At 36.8% G+C, this 25615-nt stretch overlaps 1 protein-coding gene across 8 annotated transcripts in view; it reads right to left on the bottom strand.

The window, feature by feature from the left end:
• The window catches only part of TBC1D15 (TBC1 domain family member 15), a 96156-nt gene that overhangs the window by 36595 nt on the left and 33946 nt on the right, over positions 1–25615 (bottom strand). For 3 of the 8 annotated variants that reach the window (XM_004462021.5, XM_071218957.1, XM_004462020.4), the window contains 4 exons: positions 18425–18523; positions 17927–18001; positions 11801–11939; positions 4303–4513 (listed from right to left, as the gene is read on the bottom strand). In XM_004462021.5, the coding sequence (XP_004462078.1) occupies positions 4303–4513; positions 11801–11939; positions 17927–18001; positions 18425–18523 (524 nt within the window). The remainder of the gene's footprint in view (positions 1–4302; positions 4514–11800; positions 11940–17926; positions 18002–18424; positions 18524–25615) is intronic. The other 5 variants (XM_023589817.2, XM_058308430.2, XM_071218958.1 and 2 more) reach the window with 2 other exon arrangements.

The raw sequence follows: 25615 nt of genomic DNA, 5'->3' as shown, positions 1-25615 counted from the left end.
CCCCGTATGGAGAGCCGCCCAGTGCGAAAGAGAGTTCAGCCTGCCCAGGAATGGCTCCGCACATACGGAGAGCTGACACAGCAAGACAACGCAACAAAAAAAACACAGATTCCTGTGCCGCTGACAACAACAGAAGCAGACAAAGAACACGAGCAAAAAGACACAGAAAGGACATTGTATGTCTTCCCATGGCCCACTGGATGGAACGTGGGAGAGTGTGGGCTATGGTGTGGAACATGGGACATGGGGTGCAGCGATGCCCAGAGATGTACTCACCAGATGCAATGGATGTGTCATGATGATGGGGGAGAGTGTTACTGTGGGGGGAGTGGTGGGGTGGGGGCAGTGGGGGTGAATGGGGACCTCATATTTTTTTGAATGTAATATTTTTTTAAAAAATGAATTATAAAAAAAAAAAAAAGGATGCTGATCCAGTAAATAAAATTCACTTCTACAGTTAAAAAAAAAAAAGACACAGAGAACAGACAACTGGGGTGGGAGGGAGAAGGGGAGAGAAATAAATAAATCTTTAAAAAAAAAAAAAAAAAAGAAAGATATCCAGTCTGACTTAATCCTTTCATCTCTCAACTGGTTTTGAACTCAAAAGAAGACAAGTGTGACCCTGCATACATTATGCTGACATCCCTGTGAAGCTGAAACAAAGACTTTCCTTGACTACTCTCCTTCCTTCTGGTGTCTACAGTGATCTCTGATCACAGAAATATGAGTTGGGAAACATCATTTTCCTTGGGATCACTGTTCCAAGAACAGGAAGTGAGATCTCCAAGGATGACACCTAGTAGAAAACTGAGGATAATATTTGGTAACTTCTTTGGACTTTAACTTGGAAATACCACTTACTAGATAGCAACCAACAAATTAAGGGCCTTTAATTTCTCCTTAAGAATATAATGGGAGATGGCTTATACTAATTAGGGACTTTTATGTTTTAATTACTGGTGACTATTTAGAGTATATTCTACCATTTGGACTCATCAGATAATCTCTGGTGAGCTATATGGCACAATGTAATTGACATAATATGTGATGGGAAAGAACATATGGAATGCCTATCTTCAGTCTAGTGTATAGAGTGGCCTTTGAGATAAAAATATGTGATGACATGTCCTGATGTATTATAATTCCTTCAGAGGTCTCATTCTCTCCCAGAGCTTCAATAACTACCCCCACACAAGAGATTTACATATTTTCCTATTATAGTGCTGTATCTCTCTTACTCAGAGCACTTACAAAGCTAACATTATATATTTGTATGATTGGTTAATGTTTGTCTCTCTCACGATATTATAAACTCCGTATCTTTTATGACTGCTGTCTTTCCAGCACTTAGGACAGTGTCTAGGACATAGTAGGCCCTCAAAAAAAATGCTGACGAATGAAAAAAAAATATATAGGAAGGAACATCATTCAACTGGCCTTATGTTTTCAAATGGAAATAAGCACTTTTACTAAAGAAATTCTCCTTATTTCAGGAACATATCTGAGTGCTGAGATCAGGAAAAAGTAAGGTACATGTATGGCACAACCCCTTCCAGGTGCTTCTTGCATCTGCCTGCCAACAGGGAAAGTGCTTTCTACTCTGCATTATACACATCGTAAAAATGCATATCGTAAATGGTCTGGCCTCTCTAGGGAGGCAGCCTGTCCTTGTTCAAATGTAACAATGGTTGGGTGAATTCAAAACTAATTTGAGGTGAATTATTACGAAACTGCTTGTCTAAGACTCACTAATCAAGATATTTTTATCATCATTTGTCTGATTTTTTTGTGTTTACTTCTCAATTGTTTACAAATTCAGAAAAGGAAACTACCCCCTCATTAAAACACCAACAACACACACATATACCTACATCTGCCCAAGTGGATATCAAGTCTATCCTTGAACTCAGTCAGGACAGAAAACTCTTAACTTCTGAGCTAAAACTTGTCTCCTTCTATCTTTGGAATTATATAAAACAAATCTATAACTTATTTCTCATAATAGCCTCTGCAAAAAATATTTATCAAATTGCAAATTACCATGCCATATATTCATTCAACTAGTATTTATTACCTATTATGTGCCAGCACTGTGGCTAGAAACTAGGGAGAAATGCAAACAAGATAGATGGCATCCTTGCCTCTACAACTTATATTCTAGAGAATGAACACAAAAAGGTAAACATTCAAGAAGATTTTATGATCTAAGTACCATGAAGAAAGCAAACGAAGATTTGAGATAAGGACAGGAAGTAAGAATGGGAACGTACATTCGATGGAAAGGGGTCATACAGTAAAGTCCCTCTGAAGAAGTGATATTAAGCTGAAACATAACCAAGGAAAGGTGAACATTCCCAGCAGAAGAAATAGCATATGAAAGGACTCTAAGACAAGAAAGATTTTAAGGGGACTTTAGGAACTGAAAGAAAACTATGTGATTAGAAGGTAAAATAAAATGACATGAGATGAAGAGTGGAAACAGTTGTCAACCATGGTTTAATGTTGCATTGAGATGCCTCTTCTTCAAGTTAAATTCCCATATTCTTCAAATGTTTTTCATGTGGCCATTTGTAATCCGACATAGTTATGTTAAATTATGCCATAGTTAGTCTAGCACATTTAAAATGCCTAAAACCAAACCTAATTCTCCAAAGTTAAGATTGGACAAGAAAAGAATATAGTCCACCACTTTCCCCGTCCTAGACACTGTGCTTTAATCAACAGTGTTAACTCAAAAGAGCCTTTTTGTGACAGTTACATCACAACTCTTGATGGTTATTGAGTTTGCCATGATGTTAAAGTTCTTAAGTCCTCAACGCCTGTTTACTCAACAGCCATAACCTTCTGCCCATTGATGCCACTGGCCCTCGTGAAATCTACTTAACCTCCTGAGTGGTAGCCTACTTACAACTTCTGACTTCAAGATCCAAGCCCCACACCACAAACCAAGCCTGACAATCTTAGCGTTACTGGTACTGATCACCACAACTAGTGTCAACCAGAGGTGGTCAACACGGTAGGAAATAATCTCATGCAAGAAAACACAAAGTCTAGAAGGCAGGCTACCAAAATCTTCCAACATTTGGATCACTCCTAGCTTTATGTAATCTAAATTTAGTCAAGGTGTTACTCTACTTTAAGTAAGGACAATATTAATGTGGTTAAACAATAATCCCTACAATTCCCCAGGCCAAAAACCTTGACTTCTCCCTCCTTTTTACCTCTACATACCCAATCACAAAATCTGACCCTAAATACTACTCCAATCTTCCTATCTGTCATTCTAGTAATATACCACCATAAAACCCCATCTGGATGACAACACCCTACTAACATAACTTACAAGATCCTTCATGCTCTGGCCTTTACTCAGCTCTTTAGCCTAGGTATTTAACTTTGGGACCCTCCCTTCTCCACACTTTACAGACCTGTGATGGTGAACTACTTGAACACATAATGTTTGCACTCTTCCCTCTCTCTGAAACATCTCTCCTTCTAAATGTCCCCTTCCCTTTTGTCAGAGCTCAAATTAGATATTACCTCCTCCAGAAAGTCTTCTCTGACCTCTATCCCACCCCTAATCTGAATAAGGAACCAGTCCTCCCTTCCTGGGACCTCCCAAAGCATATTACACTTCCTCTATCTTAGTTCTTGAGTTCTAATTGCCATTTACTCGCTGGCATCCTTCACAAAACTAAAAACTATCAGAGATGCAGGAATATGCCTGTTTTGTTCATGCCTGAATATCAAGTAACTAGCACAATGACTGGCATGTAATAGATGCCCAAAATAACATATGTTAAGAGTGAGAGCCAGAGTGTGTGTGTGCAAATGCACACAGGTGAATAAGTTTAAGATACAAAATTTTTGGAAAGTGAGAAGGCCTTGCTTATTTATTTACACATTATTTTATAAAGGACTTAGATTTCCCTAGCTTAAATTTGAAACATTACAAAGAAAACTATGTTTAATGGAAAAATATATAATAAAAAGTAAACTAGGTAAATATAAAATATTCCATAAGTCACTGACATATCATTATTCATTTAAATGTATACAAAAATACTAGACTACTCTTCTTTGAAACATTAATAAGGTGGTATGTCTCAGACGCAAATTACTAACATGGCAAAATTTTACTCAGCAATCAATCCAAATAAGTCAACACCCCAGAAAAAAACAAAGCTGCTCATGCCCTCACATGCATATAAGTCATTGATGCCCAATGAAAAATAAAAATAACTGCCTTGGGACTAACACAACAATCCAGTTTCAATAAGTAGAAAATAATTTGATACTTACTCACACAATACCACATATTTTTCAAGAGAGTCAATCAGTAGTTTGCTATCTCCTTGATGAAAGTGCAGAGCAGGGAGAACGATGTCATCCTTTAGACAGAATACCAAATACGACCAGCCCATACCCGCTTTGTTTTGCTTGATTGATTTCAGGTCTGTCAAACTGAACAGGAATGACCATTTGCTTTTCCCATTTCTATGACTTGGAGCATCTTAAAAACAAGAAAGTGGGGCAAAATATTTTTGTTCACCTTTTTAAAAGGTACTGATAGTGCTCTTCCTGACTACCTAAGAGAACTCAAATCTGTTGAACCTAGGAAATCACCGTAGCACTCATATTACTATGGCTTCTGCCTGTATTAGAAAAGGCAATATACATTTTCTTTAAAAATGATTTTTTAGGTAATTATCCTAGCCCATACAAATTTAAAAAATCCTTGTTTAAAAGATAAGTTTTGTCCCCAAATTACCACAGTTTTGGAGACAAGCAGGCTGGATTCTAACTGCCGAGCTACCATCTTATTAAATGAATTGTTTGGGGCAAATAATTCAATCTCTCAGCCTCAGTTACTTCATCTGTAAAATAGGGGTCCCTTATACTTACCTCCCAATGTTTTTCTAAGAATTAAATGAGATGATACTTGTCAACTAACTAGTACAGTGCCAAGTATAGAGCAAATGCTCAAAAAATGTTATTTTCCCACTCCCCACAAGATTGGCATAATATTCTTGAAGAGTTATTAAAATATATGAACTAAATATATTGTGTAACATCTGATTCCCTTTATATAAAATACAAATTTAAATCAATTTATAAAGATGAAAAAAAGTCTTTGTTTCTCCACTTCCTTTTGCAATTATTTTTACAAGAATATATTGAAAGTGAAGGTAAGCATATTGGTGTAAAAAACAACCCTAAAGTGAATACACAGACAGATCAACATTTTATATGCACAAAGCAAAAGAAACAATGGGGAAACTGAGGATGAAAAGAACTAAATTGTGAATGCTTCAAACACAATGGATGCATCCAATCTTCCTGCTAAGTCAATCTTCTAATAAAGACCTCTGTTCAAACCAAAATATAGTTATGTAAAATAAAGCATTTCCTGAGTTTGTGATCTGTTTATATAGGCTTAAAATCCTGCGTTCATGAACAATATCATAATTCATAGTAAGCAAGTAAAAGATTATCTACTTAAATAAAATTTAAAGAACTAAAGAAAAAATGTTTCCTTTCTCCTCACTAATACTAATATTTATAATTTCTAATCTAAAAATCTCAACTTTTACATTTTAACTCAGAATAAGCAGTGTTGACAAATGTTTGAAATGTTAAGATATTTTCTCTAATGTTATTTCATGTGAAGTATCATAGTACCCTGTTATTCAAGATCTTCATTAATTCTATTAATGAAGAAACTGCATAGAAGACACTGCTTATAAGGCCTGATCAAAGATAGCAGATATGAACTGAATATGTCACCTTCCTATCCTAACTAGATAGCTCCATTATCTCCAACAAGATCTCCTAAACTGACAGTGACCACAGCTTACAGAAATATCCACATGCAAGGAATACAAGCCTTGTCACTATTTCGTGAATACCTTATCAACTATCATTTAAAGAAAAGCCAGAAAGAACACAGTAATTTACCTATACAATGAACTGCCTAGCTTCCACACCAGTTGGATGGTGAACTCATATCTAAGAATGATACTAGTTTAAGTGAAATTTGCCCACTTGCCTACTTATATCATGTTTCAATGGTATTTACATTGTATAGCCATAAACTGATACCAAAGTAAGAACAATTCTAGAATTCCAACTTCTCCATGACTCACTTAAGTGCAAATGTACTTGAACTATCTAAAAAGTATAAATAAAACTTGAAAATACATAAGATTATTTGCAAAGACCAAAAATGTTTTCACAGAAAAACAGTAATGAAAAGTTAGATATAGTCAATTTTTTTAATTAAATCCTTAGTTGGCCAGAGAGTAATATTTACTCCAAATTATGGAAGAAAATCACATGGAGAATATTAAATATTACATGAAGGCTACATGAATTACCAGGAGTTTGTGCATATTCAAGAGTAAAGACTTCACACAGATTTTTCTTTGTCCATGGAGACACACATTACATATTTAATGCACACTGCAATACCTAAAAACTATGATATATTGGGAAGTGCTGTAGTCACTAAGGAAAGGCTGGTTATTCCTTTCAGCAGGCAGAGAATAAAATAGTCATTTTATAACCATTTCTATGTAAAATATTTTGATATGTTTTAGACTTTGGAGGAATAAACTTCTCTGAATAATAAGAGTATACACATTGTTTTAAAAAAAAAAAAGCTACGATAAACAATGAGAGAAATATTAGAAGTCAATTCTACAAGTTCCTCTACTAGAATATAAGCTTTATGAAAGCAAGAACTTTATTTTTTTCACAACTATATCCCCACTGCCTAAAAGAGCAATGAGTAATTAATAGGGACTCAAAGATGTGTTGAATAAATGAATTAATAGCCTAGCACCAAGTTCCCATAAAATAAATCGGCAATTTAGTCTGCACAAATAGCTACCAGAAATAGAAATGGTTACCAAGGAAAACAGAGTCCAAGAGTTAACTCAAAATTTCCTTCTTTCTCCTTAAAGAAAAGGTAAGTAAATTTAATTAGTTCAAATTAACTTACCATGTCACCAAACATATATAAAATAAGTATCTCCAAAAAACAGACATGGGAAAACCAAATATAACAGAAGAAAAGTAGAACAGAATAGTTCACTAAATCTCCATATGTCTTGAATTGAATTAACATCAAGGAAAATGATGTTTTGTTTGGATGAGTTTCCAGAACATGATGGCAGTCTGTTATTCTGGGAGAAGTGTGTTCAAAACATTTGATCTGGTATATAAAAACAAAAGACTTAGCAGTAGAAACTCTTACTAAGTATAAAATTAAATAAGTCTTTGATAATAAAAATTTTAACTAAATATATTTTTAAAATGTTTCATAATGGGATAAATTTGAATTCTAAAACAGCAAGCTGGGAGGTGGGGGGTATATGGGGACCTCATATTTTTTGAATGTAATATTAAAAAAATGAATAAAGACAAAAAAAGAAAAAAGAAAGAAAAAATAAATAAAATGAGGAAAAAAAACAAAACAAACGAAAGTTAGTTTGTTGGTTTTTAGTAAAAGTCTTTCTGTAAGGCGTGAAATGATATCTCACTGAAGTTTTGATCTGCATTTCCCTAATACCTAGTGATGGTGAACATCTTTCCCGTGTTTTGTATTTTGATTTTCTAGGTATAGGAGATATTATCAGTGAATAGCAAAAATTTTACTTTTTCCTTTCCTATTTGGGTGACTTTTATTTATTTTTATTGCCTAATTGCTCTGGCTAGAATTTCTAGCACAATATTGAGTAACAGTAGTGCTGATGGGTATCTTTTTTTATTCTTGATCTCAGAGGGAAAGCTTCCAGTCTCTCACCATTTAGTACAATGTTAGCTGTAGATTTTTCATATATGCACTTTATCATGTTAATAGTTTCCTTCTATCCTTACCTATCAGAGCGTTTTTAGCAGGAAAGAATACTGTGTTGTGTGAAATGCCTTTGCTGCATCAATTGAGATGATCACATGATTTTTCTTCTTCAACAAATTAATGTTAATATTATACTGATTGATTTTCTTGTGTTGAGACACCCTTGCTTACCTGGACTAAAACCCACTTGATCATGATGAATAATTCTTTTAATGTGCCTTTGGATTCAATGAACAAGTATTTTGTTGAGGATATTTGCATCTATATTCATTAAAGAAATGATGTTTAATTTAAATAAATAAATAAATAAAAATAAAACAGCAAGCTAACTCAGAAAATGTCTTGACTTTTTAATAATTACAAAATAAAGGCTCTTTACATTATAAGTCAATCTGTATGATCAAACTACTAAAGCAGAATTTATATCATGAGCTTTTTGCTAAGCTACACAGCTAAACAAGGCTCTCAATCCTGACTACACCTTAAAATCACCTGGAGAACTTGTGAAACTATAGATGTCCAGCACACCAGAGTCTGATTTAATTGGTTAGCATAAAACCTAGGGTTTTTTTTTTTAAAAACCTCCCCAGGTGTTGAATGAAATAAACCAGGCATAAAGGGACAAGCATGGTATGATCTCACTGACATGAAATAATTAGAATAAGCAAATTCATAGATTCAGAAACTAGAATACAGATTCCCAGGGGCTAGGATAAGGATAGGGAATGGGGAGTTAAAGTTTAACTGATTTGTTTGGATTTTCAGATGGAAAAGTGTTGGTAATGGATAGTAGTGATGGCAGCACAACACTGTGAATGTAATTAACTCCAATGAAGTATATATTAGGATATGGTTAGTGGGAGAAATTTTCAGGTTGTATATATATGTATGTATGATGAGTAAAATTTTTAAAAATCATAGGACAAAACAGTGAACCCTAATGTAAAGTATGGACAACAGTTAATAGTATAACTGTAAGAAAATTGTTTCACTAACTGAAACAAAGGTACCACACTAAAACAAAGTATTAATAATAAGAAAAAGTGTGTGAGGGTGGATCTATGCAAACTACGCATTTTCCCTGCTTGATTTTTCTTGTAAACCTACAACTTCTCTAATTTAAAGAAATACATAATTTAAAAAAAAAGTCCCTAGGTAATTTCAACAGCAACCAAGGATGAGAACCACTGAAGAGAACTTTTTAGTCAGATTATGCTTTTCTCATCCATGTTATGTTTCTTTTATGAAATTCTGAAAACTCATTCCTTTTGCTCATTCCTGTACCGTCATATTTCATTTTCACTGATTTAACAATATTAGGCAGCAAGACAAAAAGTAGCAATTCACATAAACCAGTGAAGAATTTAGAGAAGTAAAAAATTGCCTCACATCACAAACCTAAAATCTTATGATTTCATCTTTCTTTCACACTTTTCATTTTTCTGGTAAGAACCTTACCTCACAGAAGAAAAGGAAGCCACATAGCCAATGAAATCAACACTCCCTCCATGGGCTCTATCTGGGAATATATGAAAAGCTATTTTCCCAATAAAATTTAGGATATATCTAGGTATAAATCCTCTAATCATAATTCTTCAACTTCTTTTATTTGAACCTATATTTTTCAATTTACTTGTTAAGTATATTTCTCAGAGACTTAAAGCCTTCAGATTGTTCCTATGCTGGTGGAGCCCTGAAACCCAGCAGAGTTACAGCCAACTCCTGCTCTCCAGTTCTTCAGACCTGCTCTGGACAACTAGCAAAACAATGATGATGGACCAAGCTCCAGCCGAAAAGGAAGGCGTATCTTCAACTAAAAGCAAATCAATTCCATTCCTCTGCCCCATAATATCTATCTCTCTTCACAACCTGAAGTATTCCAGGGTGGACATCATCCCAAATACTCTAAGATTGAGAAATGAACAAAAATAAGGAGTGTAACTGCTGACTAAAGCAGATTTATTTGTTACAGTATTTTTAAAAAGTGTATTTTTGTAACATATGTATATGTTAGTAAAATAAAAATTTTTAAAAACTTTAAAAACCCAGGACTGTATAACACACTGAACCCTAATATAAAATGTAAAGCATGGACTACCATTAATAGTACAATTATAAAAATGTTCTTTCTTGAATTGAAACAAATGTACCACACAAATGCCAAGTGTTAATAACAGGGTGGTATATGGGAACTCTGTATTTTATGCATGATTTCTCTGTAAACCTAAAACTTCTGGGTGGGAGGGGGGATAGTTAATGGTTACCAGTAGTAAAAGAGGTAGGTGAGAAAGAATGGGGAAGTTAATGCATATTAGGTAAAAGGTCTGTTTACAGTGACAAGAAAGTTCTGGTAATGGATGGTGATGATTGTAGCACAATACTGTTAATGAGATTAATCCCACAGAATTGTAGGCTTAGGAACAGTCGAGAGGACAAAGTTCATGTTATGTAAACGTTTCCACAATTTAAAAAGAAGAAAGACTAAACAGACAATAACAACTAAATGTAATATATGATACTGTACTGGATCTAATAACAGAGGATAAAATGTCCAAAATGACATTATTAGGACTTTTTTTTTTTTAATAACTTAAGAATGAAAGCTTTGGATCAATGTTCAATTTCTAGAACTTGGTAACTGTACTTAAGGAGATATATTTGTGAATGCCCTCTTTCTTAGGAAATGTACATGGAAGAATTAAGTATTCAATGAAAATCATACGTTCAACCTACTCACAAATATTTAGAAAATAGAGGGAAAAAGAGAAAAAGATTCAGATAAGACAGACAGATGAAGACAGAAACAAAGGAAGAATGATATGGCAAACTTTACAAAATATTAAAAGTTAATGGATTTGGTACCTGGGTGGGAGGTATACTGGAGTGCTCTATATGAGTTGTCTATTATTTTTGAAACCGTACTGTTTGAAATTATTTCAAAATAAAAATTGTGTAAAAAAGACACACGCATAAGCTGTTCCTCCAAAGTTTATGAATTACTATTTTTTAATTGCCACTTTTCCCTAGAAATGAAAAGTACAATGTATAACTATTGTATACGAGAATGATTCTACAAGTCATACATAAAAATCATTTTCCTTCATAGCAATGTTAGGTAAATGTAGCAACACATGCTCCAGTAAGTTTTCCAGCCTTTTTCAATCTGGTAATATTCGGATAAATCCTAAATTCAAGTCAAAATAGTAAGACAAATTTCCTTTTAGTTATGAAACACAAAGGAATAAAAAAAATTAAACAAGTATTCAATGTTTTAAAAATTGATCACAGATAGGCAAGCAACATGAGAGACAGTCAAGCAAATCTTATTTGGGGTAGTATAAGTGCTATATGGTATACAAACTACCATCACTTGAGAAAGCATACACTAAAATGTCAGGCTGTTAGGATGGCTTTTTTTTTTTTTTATACCTACATCTAGATAAATCACCACATAACAAACACATATATTTTAATAGAGAAAGTGGAATAGTCAGTGAACATATATAAAGGGGAGGCCACAATAAACTATGAAAATCCCAGTAACACTGCAACTAGAATGGCATGGTTTAGTGGTATACTCCATCTCCCCCTGGTGCTTTAAGATGAAATAGCATGATTACTTTTACTACAATAGATTAAGAAAAAATGTGCATGAAAGACAGTCAAAACAATTTTTTAATTGTTTCTATTTTCTGCCATTAATAACTACAAAGTAGAACATGCATTTTTAAAGTCTTTTTTTAAGTGACAACCAATAACAATAACAAAAAAGAGATGAAAATGTAATATAACAAATATGGACATTATATGTATTGTATTAACTGAAGCACAAATCATGCTTCTGACTGGGAAACATTAAAATTTTTTTTTACACTTATGTTTACTAGCATATTACACTGTAGCAAATCACTTGAAGATTTCAAAAGATTTAATTCATACCTCCATTGGTATATTGTTTCTTTTTAAATGACACTGTATTAACCATGTCCCACTCTGCTTCATAACTGTTCAGATGATCTGGTCCTCGATGAGCTCTTTCTTTTGGGGTGTGGGTCCATTCTACAACTGAACTGGAATCCTAAAGTAATTATAACATGAAATATTTAAGGTTTAAAACTAGAATTTATTTTCAACCCTTAATATCTTCTCAGATTGCACATAACTTAAGTTTGTAGGTTGTGGCAGGTATCTATGGTAGGAAAATTCAACACTATTTCCTATCACTGTCTTCCCTATCCATTTTTGCCAAAAAAGCTTACCCAGATTACTTTGCAGTCAGGTTGCAAATGAAATATAAGCAGAAGATAACTGTGAGGCTTTTAGAAATGCTTTTCCTTTCTTACTAAAAGCCTCGTCCCATCTCTGCTTTTTTCTGTTTTGAATGCAGTGGTGATGCCTAAAAACATGGCAGCCATCTTATGACCTTAAGAGTAAAGAAAAGGGAACCACTGCAACTAATCCCCAACCTCCAGACTTGGAGGAAAACAGCCAATGAGGCTATTTATTTAAGCCACTATTGGATGCATACATTGGCAATCAAAATTTGTCGAAAACTACAAATAACATATCTACATAGATAGTTCTACAGCATTTTCCACTTCAAAACAGAATAAAACCAAAAGCCTATAAAGCAATATTGATAATCTGACTATATAGAAAAGTTTAACTTATATATAACAAAGACACCTTAAATGAGTCAAAGATAAGCAGACTAAGAGAAAATGTTTCCAAAATATATGACAGGCAAGAGGAAAACATCCAGAATACAAAAACAATTCCTTACCAATCATTTAGAAATAGACAAACATTCAAAACAGAAAAATAAGCAAATGGTGTGAAGAAGCAAGTCGAAGAAGAAATATAAAGTACCAGACATATGGAAGAATACCCAACCTAAGCAGCAATCAGAGACAAGCACATTAAAATGAGATGTTTTTCTCCACAGTCAAGCAAACAAAGATAGCATTAAATATGAAAGAAGGTATAAGGAGATGGGCACTTTCACACTGTTGGTGGCAGTGCTAGCAGTAGAACTAACTAGGACTGACTCTAGAAAGGCAATTTAGCCACATTAATTAAAATTCAAAATATGTATGCTTCATCACAAAAACTCTCTCTACATCATTCACCCTAGGGATATACTCATGCATGTACAGAGAGGCACATAAAAGAAGTTTCACTGCAGCAATGTTTGTAATAGTAAAAAATTGGAACATCCATCAACTGAGAAATGAGAAACTAAGAGGAACCAATGAAATACTATGCTGACCTGAAATACTATCAAATTAAAGACTGATGTATGTTAACATTTAAAGATATCCAATAGCTAAAAGTAATTTAAAAAAGCTGCAAAACAACACGTACAGTCACATAAGAAAACTAGATATTTTTAAACATACATACACATATATACATATACATGAATAAAATATATACAGATAAAGATCTTGAAGGACATATACTAAACAGACAGGTAAGGGAAAGGGCCGAGGTCAAGAAAGATCTAACTCTCCATTATCTGAATTTTAACCAATAATATATTCATGTATTGCAATGTAATTCTTTTTAAAAAGGAAAATTTGTAAGAACAGGAAAATACTATCAAGGCACACACACAAAAGCTAAGAAATACAAAATGGGAACAAACTGAAAGATAGGCAGAAGAAATGAATGAAAGAAATTATAAAGTGGGGTGTCTTTTCTTTCAGATCTTTGCTCAAAGGTCTTTTTCTCATGAATCACACAATTTAAAAAACAGAATCCTCACCACTATCCCTACCAATAGTACTTACCATCCCCCCTTCCTTGTTTATTTTTTTCCATAGTCTCTACCACCATCTGTCATACTGTATATTCTACTTACTTGCATATCATCTCTCCCACACCCAGGAGAACATAAGCTCAAAACAAGCAGGGACTTGTTTTGTTCAGAGCAGTATTCCTACAACTTAGAAGAGTGCCTGGCACATATTAAACATTCCAGTTCTTATCCTCACAGGGCCCACTTGATGGAATAGAGGAGAGTATGGGCCATGATGTGAACCAATGTATATGAGGTGCAGAGGTGCCCAAAGATGTACTTACCAAATCCAATGGATGTGTCATGATGATGGGAACGAGTGTTGTTGGGGGGGGGAGAGCGGGGGTGGGGGGGTGGGGTTGAATGGGACCTCACATATATATTTTTAATGTAATATTATTACTAAGTCAATAAAAAATAAAAAAATTTAAAAAAAAAAAAAAACAAATTCCAGTTCTTGCTCAAATGCATAATTGAGATAAAAATAAAGCCCATTTTAACCGAGTTTAAAGGTACCAAATTAAAGACATTTATCTTTCCTGCTTCCCAGAACCCCTACCAAAATGAGAAGACAGGAAGGAAAAAACAACCTGGAAACAAGAAAACTGATGGATAAAATAACAGATGTGAGAAAGCTAAAGCCCTAGAACAGCAGTGAGGAAAGCAAAGAAACTTCCACAGAAACCTTCCACCCCCCCAATTCCACCTCCACCCCCATGAAAGGCTAGGAATTGGTAGATCGGGTACTCTGAAAATAAGAATAAAGATTAGGTTGAGACTAGGACTAACAAAAGTCCAAAAGGCTGGAGATTTATTTATTGGAGAAGGTAAAACCAAACATCTCTAGATTAAGGGATACCAAGAAAATGTGAGAAAAGAGAGATTACAATGAAAAACAGAAGTAACTGAGTCCACCTATATAAAAAAGTTGGTGAGACTCCTAGCACTCTTCTTCCACTTGGGCCAGAAGAAGGCATCCAGGCTTACCCTCTCCAGACAGGAATCTGCAGATTCTTCTCTGGCAATCTGACTAGACCAAGAGAAAAGACCTAGACTCCAACATCTGTGATTCCCCAAGGAAACAACCTAGCCATATCAGCCTAAGAACAGTCCCACTGTAACCAGACCTACCCATAACTACAGTGCACACAATCACTTTTTTGTGTCTGCTGTTTAATGTAAGCACCGCACCAAAAACATCACCGAACATCAAAACCAAGTGCCTACGCAAAAGACAGAGTCCAAATGAAACAAGAAAGAAGAAGGAAAAAAAAGAAAGACAATTCAGAGGAAATGGATCATACAAGTCAATTTAATGACCTTTCTAAAAAGTTATCATTAAACTCCTCCAAAATAAAGAGAGATATTATAACCATGAAGAAAGGATGCTATAAAGAAGGGGCAGATGAGGGCACTCAAAACAAGAAAGAAGTCGTAGAAATGTTATAAAATAGCAGAAATGAAAAAGGCAATAAGAAAACTGGAAGATAAGTTGAGGACATTTCCTAGAAAATAATAGAGACCAAAAAAAAATTTTAAAACAGGAAAGAAAGGATAAAAAACGTAAAGGACCGGTTCAGTACAGGTCTAAAGAGTTCCAGAAAGAGAAAACAGAAATTAGAAAGGAAGAAGAAATCATAACTGAAATAATTCAAGAACATTTCCCAGAATTAAAGGATAGGAGTTTCCATCCATTCAAAGACCCCAGCATAAAAACAAGATGACAAAGGCACATCATCAGGACATCTAGAACAATGGGAAGAAACAATCCTAAAAGCTTCTAGTGAGAGAAAAAAATATACAAGGAAGCAGGAAACAAAATGGGATTAGATAACATTAATAAAAAAGAAACTTGACAAACCAAAGGTAATAACATTAAAAACACGTGGGAAAATTTACTTCCAAAATGGAATTCTATATACCAGCCAAATTATTAATTTAGAATAAGCACAGAAAACCCTAAAGAAAGGCTTTTTTGTTTTGTTTTGCTCCCATGCTTTTTCTAGCAAGATACTAGAACTCCACCAAAACAAGGGAGTAAGCCAAAATAGAAGACAGCATGAGATACAGAAAAAAGGAGGGTTAAAAATGGGAAAGAGGAAAAAAGAATCCTCAAAATGAATGTTGTACAGCAAGCCAAACCCAGAGTTTGTCAGGGTTTCTAGGAGAAATGTCTTTAAAAAGATAAAATTAATAGCTCATCTATATTTTTTAATGTTTTGAGAAAAAATGTGGACAACCAAAAACAAGAGTATGGAGGTAAATTAGAGATAAAAAAGAGCTAAATCCTCATCTTCTATAGTGAGAAGTTGACACATAATATATAATTTTGGGGGAAAAATCAAATAGCATTAGAAGAACGTTATTTAGACATAAAAGATTTAAATAATCAAAGAAAGAGCTGCAAGGTTTGATTGTGATTGCCTTGGCAAATGGACACAATGAGCGGACACAACAAGCAGAGATAATAAGCAGACACAACGAACAGATACAATGACCAGGCAATGAGCAGAGAGACAAGGGAGCCATCTCAAGGGGGGAAAATAGGAGTAAATTGTTGCAGCCTTGAGATATGTAATGGTCTCATAGATACCAAAAGCACAATTAACAATAAAGAAAATAAATTAGACCTCTTCAAAATTTAAAACTTTTGTGCCTCAAAGGACGTTATCAAGAAAGTGAAAGACCCAGAGAACGGGAGAAAATATATACAAATCACAAATCTGATAAGGTACTGTTATTCAGAAAATATAAAGTACTCTTATAACTCAATAATAGAAAGACAAATAACCAAATAAGCAAAGGATATGAAACAGGCATTTCTGCAAAAAAGATATATAAATGGGCAATAAGCACATAGATGACACTCAATAACAGTAGGGAAATGCAAATCAAAACAACAATGAGATGCTACTTCATTCCCACTAAAGTAAAAAAAGACAGCAACTTTTTCTTGTCTGATATGGAGTGCTGGTGAGGATGTGGAGAAATTGGAACAAGCACATATTGCTGGTGGGCTTGTAAAATGTTGTAGCTGCTTTGGAAACTAGTTTGGCAGCTCCCCAAATGTTAAACAGTTACCATATGACCCAGCAATTCCACTCCTAGGTGATTCCACACCCAAGAGACACCCAAGAGAAATGAAAGCATGTTCACACTAAAACTTTTATGTGAATGTTCATAGCAGCATTATTCATTATAGTCCAAAAGTAAAACAATTCAAATGTGTTTCAACTAATGAATGGACAAACACTGATGAAAGGAATATAATTCAACAATATAAAGAAATAAAGTACTGATACATAATACTACACGGATAAACCTTGAAAACATGCTAAGTGAAAGAAGGCAGTCACGTAAAATACTACCTATCACATGATTCCATTTATATGAAACGTACACAATAGGCAAATCCTTAGACACACCAAGTAGATTAGTCATTATCAGGGGCTGAAGATAAAGAAGAATGAAGAGTGACAGCTAATGGGTATAGACTACATTTTTTATGAAAACGTTCTAAAATTAGAAATCGGTGATGGTTACACAACTCTGTGAATATACTAAAAACCACTGAATTGTACATTTTAAAAGGTTGACTTTTATGCTATGTAAATTATATCTCATAAAAGCTGTTAATAAAGAAATGGCAGGAAGCAGATGTGGCTCAGGTGCCTGGGTTCCCACCTACCACATTGGAGGTCGCTGGTTCAGATCCCAGTGCCTCCTAAAGAAGACAGCAAGCTGGTGTGATGGACAAATGCAACAAGCTGACACAACAAGAGATACAAGAAGAACATAATGGAAGACACAACAGAGCAGGAAGCAGAGGTTCCCAGTGCCTTCTAAAGAAGACAGCAAGCTGACGCAACAAGATGATGCAATAAGAGATGCAGGAAGGAAAAACTGAATGAGAGAAACTATAAAGCAGGGAGCAGAGGTGGCTCAAGAGATTAGACACCTCCTTTCCACATCGGAGGTCCCAGGTACAGCTCCCGGTGGCTCCTAAAGAAAGGAAGACGAAGACTCAGAAAGTGAAAAACAAGGGGGTTAGGAGAAATAAATAAAATAAATCTCCAAAAACAAAATGGCACACACACAAAAAAACAAATATGGATTTTCATTTACTTTCAAACATGCTTCTAAGGGATACCCCTCAGCTGCTTAGCAAGCATTTGTAGCTTATAAAACAGCAGAATGGGATCTTGAAATTTAAAAATTTTTTTAAAGATAATCTCTTTGTTACACATTTTTTTCTCCCTAAATACCTTTCCAGCATAGAGAATACTAGAAGAATCTAATGCATCATCCAATGGTCTCCAGTCCACTATTACATCAGCATCCTAGAGAAAGAAATAATGAACTCTATTATTCAATATCTTACATTCTTAGGCACTTAACATGGTTTTCATTACCTGAACAGGAAATAATGCTTAACCCATTAAATATCAGCACTTTAAATATACAATATCATATGTAAACCACTGTTTGACAACAAATGTTAGATAAGTTTTTAAATTCTGCTTACGTTTCATTATAAAAGTCATTATTGCAGCTTCTGCATAAGCTTTTAATTATTTCATGCCATTTTGCTGCCTTATCCAAAGTGTTTTATTTCTAGAAAATCATTTCCATGTTAAATTTCCAACCGCTGTTCAATCACAAAATTGTATCTTACATGTGAAATTCAAACTTTCTGGTAATGAACCAAAATTGAACTACTTCCATAAACTTTTATCCAATAAAACCATTTATTACAAGCATACCTTTTCTAAAACACGTAATATTCCTGAAATCAAGCTGTCCTGGTCATTGGTCTTTCCACAAGATGGATGAATATATACACCTTCTTGTTCATAAATGAGCTGGAAAAGCAAAAATAAGAATAATCACCATTATTTTTATCCAGTACTATTTCAAAATGCATTTTTTTATAACTAGGAGATGTTTTCCTATAACGTCTGGCCAAATTCCTGAAGCCCATAAATAGGGGTTTTTCCATTTCTGCAAAGATGGTTGTTGGAATTTTGACTGGGACAATCTCTTCCTTTTAGTTGACATATTTATTTATATTTGATGTGATTATTCTTAAGGCTAAGTTCAAGTCTGTTGTTTGGCTATTGGCTTTCTATTTGTCACATCTCTTCTTTGTTTCCTTTTCTCTTTCTACCTTTCCCGAGAGTTTTTTTTTTAAGATTTATTTCTCTCCCCTTCCCCACCCCCATTGTCTGCTCTCTGTGTCCATTCACTGTGTGTTCTTCTGTTTCCACCTGCATTCTTGTTATGTGGCACTGGGAAACTATGTCGCTGTTTTGTTGTTGTTGCATCATCTTGCTGCGTCAGCTCTCCGTGTGTGCAGCGCCATTCCTGGGTGGGCTGCACTTTTTTTTTGCACAAGGCAGCTCTCCTTGCAGAGCGCACTCCTTGCACATAGGACATCTCAAAGCAGGGGACACCCCTGCGTAGCACGGCACTCCTTGCGTGCGGCAGCACTGAGCGTGGGCCAGCTCACCACACAGTCACAAGGCCTGGGTATCACACCCTGGACCCTCCATATGGTAGGCGGACGCTCTATCAGTCGAGCCAAAACCACTTCCTCCGTCATTATTTTTAATTATTCCATTTTTATTTTCATTTGTTGGCTTATTAGTATATCTCTGTTATTTTAGGACAATGATGAAAAGTTTTGGTGATTGAGATGGTGATGGTAGCACAACACTGTGAACATAACTCGTAGCATTTAATTATATATTTCAATGTGGCTAAAAGGACAAATTTTGGGCCGTATATAAGGTACTAGAGATGAATTGTTTTTCAATTCATAGAACTGCACAACATAAATACCCTCAGATTAAGCATGAACTATAGTTAATAAGTACAATTATAAATATGTGTGCTCATCAATTGTGTAGCAGTTTGATATAATTGATGAATTCCAAAAAGAAATACTGTATTATGTTTGTAATCCCATCTGTACCTGGTCATGATTGAGTTATGATTAGGGCATTGAGTCCCCACCCAATCCCCACCCCCTGACCAGTGAGGATTCACAGATAAAAGGCAAGGCAAAGAACAGAGTTGAGGGCTTTCTGATTTTGGAGTTTTGATGCTGGAGTTTGATGCTGAAGACTTAAGCTGGAGCCCTGGGAGGTCAGCATGCAGAGGAAAGAAAAGCCAGCCCCAGGAAGGAAGGAACCTTGAAGCCAGAGTAAATAAAGCAAGCCCCAGGAATGTAGGAACCTGGGAAATCTGAACCCTCATAGACATCGGCAGCCACCTTGCTCCAAATAGACTTTGGTGAAGAAAGTAATTCATGCTTTTATGGCCTGGTACCCGTAAGCTCCTACCCCAAATAAATATCCTTTATAAAAACTAACCAATTTCTGGTATTTTGCATCACCACCCCTTTGGCTGATTAATACGCATTATAACAAATGTTCCACACCAATACAAGGTGTTAATATTAGGATGCCATGTGGAATCCTATATTTTATGTATGACCGCTCTGTAATCCATGAACTTCTCCAATTTAAAAAAATGAGGCAAAAAAATGATAATGCAAAATAGAATACTAGATATTAGACTGCATAATCTATCTAATCCTTATAAAATTGGTACATATATTAGCATTTAAACATTTATATAAATCAGCCTTCAAGAACTATTAAAAGGAAGATATTGTCAGAGTAGCTAGCCAGGGCTCAACTTTCTCACAAAAAACAATGGAGGAAAGGCAAAAAGCTATCCAAGGGAGCTGCAAACAGGAGAGTGCTGTGCATCATCCAGAGGGACAGAGAGGCAAAGAGGCCAAACTCAGAGTCACTCGCCTTTATAGCTGGGAACAGCACATATCTTTGACCCTCGAGGAGAACAGCACTGGTAAAATTCCTGGCCCACCTTGTGACAGGAACACATAGACCAAGGCTTTTTTCTTTTTTTGTTTTAGGTTTTCTGGCCTTTTTTTTTTTTTTTTATTCACTAAAACTGGATACCTTAGCTGTACATAGGAGTTCCAGGGTGAGTGACTGCTAAGCATTGGCATCCTGACACAATTCCTAGTTGCATAAGAGGAAAAAATCTGTTTTTCCTGGTTTCTTTTAAAAATAGTTTCTCTTTCTTTGATTACTTTTTCTTTTCCTCCTTAGTTTCTTTATTCCAATTCTTTCTTTCATTTTCCCCTCTTCCATTGGTTTCCTTTTATTCCACCTTCTCCTGTTTTTTTTCTTTGCAGTATTCCAGTCTTTTACAGTATACTTTTTTTCTAGTTCCTTTTTTCTACCTTCTTTCATTTTTTTACTCCACCGTTTTTATTCTTATATGTTTGTATTCTTTATGATTTGTAATCTTTATGATTTTTCACTCATTACTTCTTTTTTCCTGGTTCTTTTATGGTTCCTTTTCTATCTTCTTTTTTCATTGTTACTACTCTTTTTCTCTTCTTCTATCTTTCCTTTTCTGTCGTCTTAAAATTTTTTCAGGGAAACATGGACAAACACAAGGATATAGAATAAGAGGAACCAAATGTCAAAGATGAAATTTAACACAAACAAAAAAAAATAAAACCCTAGATTAGAAAGCAAAACTAACCACATGAATAAATCCATCAAGATAAACAGATGCCTAGACACCAGGAAAAAATTACAAGCCATACTAAGAAACAGGAAGACATGGCCCAGTCTAATGAACAAACTAAAATACAGAAGGAGCTGTAGACCATGGAACAGCTAATCAAGGATGTCCAAATAAATATCATGTATCAACTTAATGAAGTGAAGGAAGAGATAAAGGACATTAAGAAAACAATGGAGTAAAATACAGAAGAAATTTTAAACATGCATAAAAAGATAATGGATCTGATGGGAAATGTAGCAGTTTGATACGGTTATGAATTCCAAAAATAGATATTGGTTTATGTTTGTAATCTTATCTTTACCTGGGACTGACTGAGTTATGATTAGAGATTTAACTGGGTAATGACATAAGGGCATTGAGTCCCGTCCCGTGCCCCCTTGGTGGGTGGGGATTCACCAAAAATAGGCATGGCAAAGGACAGAGTTGGGGGTTTTTTGATGTTGGAGTCTGATGCTGAAGACTTAAGCTGGAGCCCTGGAAAGTCAGCATGCAGAGGAAAGAGAAGCCAGCCGCAGGAAGGAAGAAACCTTGAACCCAGAGAAAAGCAAGCCCTGGGAATGTAGGAACACAGGAAGCCTGAACCTCACAGATGTCGGCAGCCATCTTGCTCCAAATAGATTTTGGTGAGGGAAGTAACTTATGCTTTATGGCCTGCTATCTGTAAGCTCCTACCCCAAATAAATACCCTTTATAAAAACCAATTTCTGGTATTTTGCATCAGCACCCCTCTGGCTGACTAATACAGTGATGAATGGAACAATGCAAGAGATCAAAAATACACTAGAATGGGAAGCAGCTGTGGCTCAATCAGTTGGGCTCCCATCTACCACATGGGAGGGCCCTGGATTCCTGTCCTGGGGCTTCCTTGTGAAGGCAGGTTTGCTGGTACGCTGCGGAGAGCCGCTGGCCTGGGTGCCGCAGTGTGTCACCCAGCCCGCAAGCACCACAGAGTACCACCCAGCCCCCAAGTGCCATGGAGCGCTGACTCAGCAAGGTGACACAAGAAAAAGGAAGACAAGTAAAAACACAGAAGAGCGCACAGTGAATGAATGCAGAGAACAGACAACGAGCAAGCCACAAGAGGGGGGGGATAAATAAAAATAACATAATGCACAGCAAATGGACACAGAGAGAAGACAGCAAGCAAGCCACAAGGGGGGTGGGGAATAAATTTTTAAAAATACACTGAAGGACATAGCAGATTTGAACAGCAGAGGAAAGAATTAGTCACATCCAAGATCATACATCTGAAATCACACAGATAGAAGAGAAAGATTAAAAACAGAAAAAAATTTTCCAGGGACATAAGGAATTGAATGTTAACATGAAACATAAAAACATATGCATTATAGGCATCCCAGAGGGCAAAGAGAAGGGAAAGGGAGCAGAAGGAGTGTTGAAGAAAATAATGGCTGAAAATTTCCCAACTCTTATCAGGGACATGGACATAAATATTCAGGAAGCACGGTGCATGCCGAACAGTACAAATCCTAACAGGTCTACCCCGAGACATGTATTTACAAATTGTCAAATGCTTAACACACACAGAAAAAATTAAAAACAGCAAGAGAAAAAGAGATCCATCACGTACAAATGAAGCTTGATAAGATTAAGCATTTTGAGGAGGCAGGGCAAGATGGCGTCCGAATGAGTACACCCTCGTCATCTCTCCTGCAAAGGACTGGCTGAGTGGGTATGGAATCCTGCCAGAGCAGGCCATTTCAAGAACCTACAAAGCAGGTGTCTGGATGTTGATCTACAGAGACTGCAACAAAATTAGCGTTTGCTCAAGGTAAAACTGCGGGTATCTAACACTGAAGTCAGAAGCTGTGGGAAAGTAAAACTCTTCTCCCTAGGGCTGAGGGATGCAGCATTCCCTGAAAACTGCCAGTTGTGCGGCACCATTCCCAAGCCCAGTGTTCCCCAAACACGCGATTCCCAAGCCCATGTTCTCTGAACCCCAGTAACCCACATTCCAGAGACCCATGTACCCCAAGCCCACATTCTCTTGGGCCTTCATTTCCCAAACCCAACACTTCCAAAATCCGGTATTGCCCTAGCCCTCAGGTCTTGGACTAACTCCGTGAGTGGGAGGGTTTTGGTGGGAGGTAAAGAGGGGCCCAAAGAGTACAGCTTCAATTTTCTGATCCCCCCCTTTTTCTGAGCGTGCAGGAACATACCAGTTGGCTTGGGGAGAGCCTAGGAAGAGAGGAGAGGTGAATCTGCTGAGAGAGCCTGATTTATATAACGCTCAGGGATAGGAAACTTGGTCTGGAAGAAGGTGGAGTCAGAAAATTAACTAGGCCCCCTGTAGCACACCTAAGGGAGAGGGACAGTAGGACGTGCTTTGCAGGCTTCCAACAGCATATTTAGGATTCCTGGCAAGGGGTGGGTGCTCTCCCTCAAGAAATTAAGAGTCATTATTTTCTGTTGTGAGTTGGTTCACTAGGGACCCATTTGAATCTCCTACAGGACTCCTCACAGAGTCTTCCTGCTACCCTGGGAGAGAGGGAAGTGAGGAAGGGAGAAAGGGGAAGATTGACTCCTAAACAGGTTATTCAATTGAAAAGAGGATTCCTTGTTTGAGGCTTGTCTGGTTTTTTTTATTGGTTTGTTTTCTTGTTTTTCCTTCCTCTTTATCCCCTAAAGTCCTTTTTCTTTTTTTTTCTTTTCTTTTCTTTTTTTTTTTTCTTTTACTTGCTTGCTTTCTCCCCCCGTTTTTTTTACTTCTTTTTTCTTTTTTTTATATTAGGTACTGCAGGCAGTGTTTCTTATTTGCTGTGCTTCCTCATCCTCGATTTCCTCTTTTCTGTGTGTACTGATTTTGGCTACCAACACTATCCCCTTTCCATCTTTCTATCCTCCATCATTTAATGTTTCTCTTACATTCCACCTCTCTTTGTTTAGGCCCCAATTTTTCTGACTTTTTATTTCTAGTACCTCTATTCTGTTTTCTATCTTTTATTCATTCATATTATTGCCCTTTCTTTTCTCTTTCCCTCTCCCCTGACCACACTGGCCTTTTAATTCATACTATATTCTTCTCCATATTCAGTTTACTATCTCATTATAGGTACTATAATTTTCTACTGTTATAACTCTATGCAGCTTACATGAGTTTAATATACATTCCTAGATGTCACATGGTTCTTCTTCTAACATTTACTATCAATACTACTATTACACTTTTTCTTTTCTTACCCCTTTTGCTTTCTCAGGTCCTAATATTTTCCTTCAAGGGAACTTAGCCAACAAGGAAATAGATAAGAAAAACAAAGTGACAAAGAGAAGACTTAACACACACACAAAAACAACTAATTAAACCCGGAGACTAGACAAAAAAGCTAATCAACTGAATAAACCCATCAATATAAAATGATGATCAGACACCAACAAAAAAACTACAAACCACACTGTGGTCACCCCTCGGGCTGAAGTGTGGTTTGCTGGCCTGGCGGGGGAGCAGCCCCGGCAGGCCAAGCCGCTGCCCCCATAATAGGGTGGCTGGTCGGACTCACCGCCACCCCTGAAGGGAGCTCGGCATGGGCGCAGAGTGCCCTCGGGTCTCCCCTTCTCGGCAGCCATGCTTCCGCGGCCGCCCCTCCTCCCAGATGGCGCCACACTATGCCTTGTGGGGCGGCACCCTTCTTCTTCTTTCTCCCTGCGCAGGCGCAGGGCGGAGAAATCCAGTCTGCCCTTTTCCCCTCCCCCGACAGCAGCAACAGCCAGGCGTGGGCGGGAAACTCAAGTCTGCCCTTCACCCCAGCAACAGCAGCCACCAATCCCTAAACCCTGCCCCTTCCCCCAGCAACAGTGACAGCCAATCCCTAACCACCACCCCTCCCCCGTCCAGTACCGCCCACTGACCTTTCGCCAGCAACAGGGTGTGGCTTCGACCAATCAGCCTTCCCCAGCCCCTATAAAACTGTTGCCTCTCCCTCAATAAAGTGGACTTGCGTGTTTACCTTGTCTCTGCGGTAGTTCTTCTGCCGTGCGCCCTCCAGTCCTGAGAGACCCTGACAAGGGCCTGGCCTCCCTTGTCCCCAGTTCGTCGCCTGCTTCTCCGGGCGACCCCTTCGTCGCCGGCTTTGCCGGGCGACCCCGTCAGCCGAACCGCGCAACCCCTGTGAGACCGACCCCTCGTCTGCTGCCGGACCAACCGCTCGTCCCAAGTGGGACCAACCCCTCGTCCCAAGTGGGACTGACCCCTGGTCCCAAGCTAGACCAACCCCTTGTCCGTAGCCAGACCCCACCTCTACCGACCGAGCAAGCCGCCGCACCACACCAATAATCAGGAAAACATGGCCCAATCCAATGAAAAAACT

The sequence above is a fragment of the Dasypus novemcinctus genome, chromosome 12 (assembly GCF_030445035.2).
Source record: "Dasypus novemcinctus isolate mDasNov1 chromosome 12, mDasNov1.1.hap2, whole genome shotgun sequence".
NCBI classification, from domain to species: Eukaryota; Metazoa; Chordata; class Mammalia; order Cingulata; family Dasypodidae; genus Dasypus; species Dasypus novemcinctus.
The sequence above is the reverse complement of the archived record's forward strand: the minus strand, read 5'-3'. Positions and strand labels throughout refer to the sequence as shown.